The sequence below is a fragment of the Populus alba genome, chromosome 11, assembly GCF_005239225.2.
Source record: "Populus alba chromosome 11, ASM523922v2, whole genome shotgun sequence".
Lineage (NCBI taxonomy): Eukaryota > Viridiplantae > Streptophyta > Magnoliopsida > Malpighiales > Salicaceae > Populus > Populus alba.
In genome coordinates, this window is record NC_133294.1 from 20,083,020 (window position 1) to 20,088,240 (window position 5,221).

Genomic DNA, 5,221 nt, shown 5'->3' on the forward strand with positions numbered 1-5,221 from the left:
TAATCTAATCAATAAGAAAGATATTATTTCCATTTTTTTATATGAAAAAAATAAAATGACATTAACATTGATTTTCTCTTGAATTCAACTGAGTCGTAAGTTAAATTCATCTGATTAGTCAGATAAACTTCACTCTAACAGCACTTGTGATATTTAAATGTGTTTTTAAAATATTTTTAACTTGGAAGATATTAAATTAATAAGTTTTTGGTACCTGTCATTAGTTTTGGTATGAAAATATAAAAACAAAAAGGTGTTTTAATATATTTTTCTTAAGAGTAATTTCTAAAAAAAAAAACTATCACAACATGGAACGGACACTTACGTAACTCATGCGTGTATCTGTTAATGGACCCTACTTTTACCTCCCAACCAGCGGCGCCATTGGTCTTCACTTGGTTTCCAAGCACCACCCACCTCTCTCTATCGCTCTCTCTCTCTCTCTCTCCAGTATTAATCACGGTATAAACAAATCAAAGCAACAAGCAATTCACTTCTTGTTCTTTCTCCATCTCCACACTCTGTTGCTCCTCCGTTGTCTTGTGTCCCAACTTGTTTCCATCTGCTCTTATATTTTATTCTGCTCGCCTCGCCGAAGTAAACATCCAAATCCAATCCCCGCCAATCACAAGCCATACTTGTTCAAAAAAAATTGAAAAAAAAACCAAATTAGAAGTGATAAACAAACATGAAAGGTGAATATGCAGAACATCATCAGTCGAAGCATGAAAATACACCAAACATGTTCTCCAAACTCCACCCTCGTCATCATCAGCACCTTCCCTTCTCTCAACAATACCAATTATCTCGTGAGTCAGAGGAGGAAGATACTCGTAGTACTGGTGCAGCCGCCACACCCAATCTCACACCCACCACACAAAAACAGAAACTCATCGAGCCAAACAGCAGTGGTGGCACTGATGGTGCCACTATTGAAGTGGTTCGTCGACCAAGAGGCAGACCGCCTGGTTCTAAGAACAAACCCAAACCACCCGTTATTATTACCCGGGAACCTGAACCCTCCATGAGTCCTTACATTCTAGAAGTCCCAGGTGGGAACGACGTCGTTGAGGCTCTATCCCGTTTTTGTCGCCGAAAAAACATGGGAATCTGCGTCCTAACCGGATCCGGCACGGTAGCTAACGTCACTCTGCGTCAGCCATCGGCAACACCAGGAGCTACTATTACGTTTCATGGAAGATTCGATATTTTGTCAATTTCGGCGACGTTTTTGCCTCTAACGGCATCCTATCCGGTGCCTAATAGTTTCACCATTTCGCTTGCGGGTCCACAAGGGCAGATCGTTGGAGGGATTGTAGCGGGAAGTTTGGTCGCGGCTGGCACTGTTTTTGTTGTAGCGGCGTCGTTTAATAATCCGAGTTATCACCGGTTACCGCTTGAGGAAGAAGGGAGGACTTCTGGGTCTGGCGGTGGTGGGGAAGGGCAGTCACCGGCTGTGTCTGGTGCAGGTGGTGGAGAAAGTGGACACGCGGCGAGTGGTGGAGGAGGAGAGTCTTGCGGGATCGCTATGTATAGTTGTCATATGCCTAATGATGTCATTTGGGCACCCGCTGCGAGGCCACCACCACCACCGCCTTTTTAAGTTGAATTATCGTAGAGAAGACCAACCAATCAAAATTTTATTTTAGCTTTTAGGAGGTTTGCCTTCGAAGATTCACCTTTTTTTCTCTTTTAATTTTCGAGTTTTTCTTTATCTATGTTTAATCATGTTGTTAATTAGAAATTCTAGTTTCATGGAGATGAAAGAGGAGCAGTGCTCTCAGTTTTCTTTCTTTCTTTTCTTTTCTAAACTAGATTTAGTTTTTAATTCAATTAATTTGTCAGTATTTTTATCTGTGTTTCTTAGACGCCTGGAAAGTGCATAGACAACGCTTGACTGGGGTGGTGGAGTTTTTTAACGAAGGATGTGACTGTGAAAGCGTCATACATGTCAAAATCAGTAATTTCCGTCTGTAATCTTGTTGGATTTTTAAGTGGTAGGATTTAAATTGAAGGGAGTGATGGCAAGTTTGAGATAGGGAAGCCATTTATCTCTTCTGCGATCTACTGCAGTGGATATGGGCGAGCTGATTGATTTCTGCTCTGAAGAAAACTGCACCACTGTGTAAAAGATAAGGGCTCTGCTCTGGATTCTTGATGGGTATCTTTGCTTTGCTATGCTTAGCTTAGCTTCTATATTGGGATAAAGCGTATGCCAGTAGAGAACGTGGCTGGTGTTATGTTTTGCCAGTTTTCTTTTCAGTGCAGTCACATACACAAGACACAGATTTAGAGAGGGTGGAGAGAGAAGGGACATATGCTTTTACTCAATACCTTCTTGAAAGCTCTCTTCCATGACCCACTTTAATCTCTCTCATCCTCTGATCCATCTGTACTTTGTTTTGTCTCTTTCCTCTCGCTGGCTTTCTTTGACGGGAAAATGGAACGAACACGTAAAAGATAAGGGGTGCCCCTCTCTCTCTCCCGGGTCTATGCAATCTTTGATGCCCTATTTATTTGATCCTTTAGCTGTTTCTCACCATAAAAGACAATTGTGCTTCAACTTTTAGCCCAGAATGGTTATATTTTAATTGAATAGCGATAAACATTGAGGATAGCATCATTATTTCCAGTCGTTTGCAAGAGTAGCAAGTCATGGCCGTGTTTTATGGAGAGAGAGAAGGGGGGTATCTAGCTTGGAACTTCACTTTTTTCACGGGGAAGGCGATCATCATCACAGTTCAGTTCGTTGTTCTACTGGGATTTTAACTCAAAACATGCCATTTATCGTGATTAAATTCAATTCTATGACCATTTGTGCTTTTGATAAATCAATTGGGATTAAAATCAGGTTAGAAAGGAGATGTTTTAGCCTGGGATCTGCAAATCAATATGCTGGTAGTAAAATCATTACATGTTAGCGACTGTCTTGGCTCATGCGATCGACCTTTTGTGGCTGGAATTGAGAAATAATTGGAGGTCCTGAACAATTTGGGTTGATAGGTGTTTTCTGGGAAGAGATTGCTCCCTGAGTTGGAAAACACCTCGATGGATTCTTTCGGAATCAATGCCAAAGGCACAATGACTTGTACCCGTTGGATTTGCATGCTCGAAATGCAAATTTCAGTGGTTTCTAAGTTCTTCTCCAATTGTCAGTTTTGCTATGATTTTCTTTTGTTGAACCTTGAGCTTATAAACAAAGGAAAATCTTAACCATTTAAGAAATTCTGAAGGGAAAAAAAAATAATCCCAAATTGATACGTTAGCGTTTGTTTTTACTGTAGTTTTTTTTTTTTAATTACTTGTTATTGTGTTATTTTTCTTAAAACAGTTTTTTAAAAAAATTAGAAAGTATAGTTTTTTATTTCTTGTTTTTTTTTTTTTTTTTTTTTTTTTTTTTTATGTGTAGGATATTAAGCTATCAATATTATCACAACTATATATCACATTAACCTCTATCATTAATATCGTTGTAATATCATAATAATTAATGACTATTATTTTCATGATAATACTATTATCACTATAATAACCGTTATAAATACAATTTTCTTCATCAGTTCTTAATTACCCTCTTATTTTAATCTTATTACTGTAATTATTAACTTCACCACTAATCATACTCTTAGTTTAATCTTTTTACTATCATCATTAACTTCACCATCACAAATATTAAAATTTATGTAATTAATGTTAAATTATAATCACCTCTATCATATTATAATCACTTACTATAGTTATTATTGATTATTAATAATAAAAAAATTTGATAATAGCGTCGTATCAAATGATCACAATTATTAAATCGTTGTTAGTTATATCATTTTACTATCACAATTATTATTGATTTTTATGCCATTTCATACTATCACAATTAAATATGTCCTATTATTAGTTTGATATTTTAATTAATGATATAGTTTTATATTTCTTGAATTAAACAAAATCGGTATGGCTTTCTTAAAAGTAAACAATTTTTAAAACACTAAACAATAGATAGTTTTTGATTTTATAAAACGCTTCTTAATTACACGACGTTGTGGGGGGGGTGGGGGTGGGGGTTTATCCACTTCTTATTTAACATTACACTCTACAGAAATGACGTTCATATATAAATTTATATGGAAGAATAACCTAATTTGAAATATAAATTTCAATGACCAGGAGAGTGCTTAACTATTAAGTTAGTTTCCTCGGTTCTCAAAATACAAATCATAGCTTTAACAATAACTCTAGCAAGGTCTAGTGAAACTACAAATGTTAATCTGCTCGGATTTTCGGTTCGTCTCCCCTCTCGATGAAAACAGGGAGACCATTTAAATATGATGGAAATTGTTGCAGGAAAATATTTTAGGGTTTAAAATCTGAAATCTTTATTCGAAGATTCTGAATTTCGATCTCCAAAAAAATGAGAGTTTTGTAATTAATGCATAGCAGATTGTTAATTATTTACGCGCTTATAAAAAAAATTAAAAACTTACCCTTGCTTTTATCTTGGAGAGATGATAAATAGGATATTTAAAAGCTATTAAACTCATGATCAGCGCTCAACAGTGAGTACAAATCCTGATTAAAAAACGAAGCAGATGTTTTATCTTTAAGATCCAACGAAGTTATTGCAAGATCCTTATATACCACCGTTTTATTTAGAAGGGACTTCACTTGATCCTTCTGAACTCTTTTCTTAAATATTCTCCTTTCCATAAATGAAAACAAATGAGTTAGGCATGGCCTTTCTTCTCGACCATGTTTTAATTGAACGAGTCTTGTTTGTGTGAAGTAAGGCATGCCTTTTATGTATTGGTCAAATTATGTCAATGAATCCTTATTTTATTAGTTTTTTCTTGGCTTCTTCTCGTTCATTGAGAGACACCTTTTCATTTAAATTATGAAGATCCAATTCCTTGGAGAAATTAATTCCCATTTGAGGTAAATATTTATTTTTTTCAACTATCAGCGGGTCTCTGGTCCGCATTTTTTGTCCACTTATTCTGATGGTTACATACCGCAGGATGTAGGTGATGCTTTTACTGAAAGATGGACGAAAAGTGCTTTGAATGGACGAAAATTAAATTTGTACGCACCAGCTAAAGGAGAAGGAAATTGAAGGATAATCTTGAAGATTATAGCTAAATTAATTATATTTTAGGTTTGATTTTTAGAGATTATTGATTTAAGTTTTGTTAATTTTAGAATTATTAGAAGTTTATATGGTTCTTAA

General features: G+C 35.7%; 1 protein-coding gene across 1 annotated transcript; it reads left to right on the forward strand.

Moving 5' to 3' along the window:
* The first annotated feature begins 399 nt into the window (after nucleotides 1-399).
* LOC118031558 (AT-hook motif nuclear-localized protein 17) lies at nucleotides 400-1,793 on the forward strand. The gene has a single exon (XM_035036009.2). It carries the CDS (start codon nucleotides 689-691, stop codon nucleotides 1,601-1,603), a length of 915 nt encoding a protein of 304 aa, XP_034891900.1. The 5' UTR covers nucleotides 400-688; the 3' UTR covers nucleotides 1,604-1,793.
* The last annotated feature ends 3,428 nt before the right edge of the window (nucleotides 1,794-5,221 follow it).

Coding starts and splice junctions, on each gene's coding strand:
- LOC118031558 (XM_035036009.2), top strand. CDS start 689: ATGAAAGGTGAATATGCAGAACATCATCAGTCGAAGCATGAAAATACA.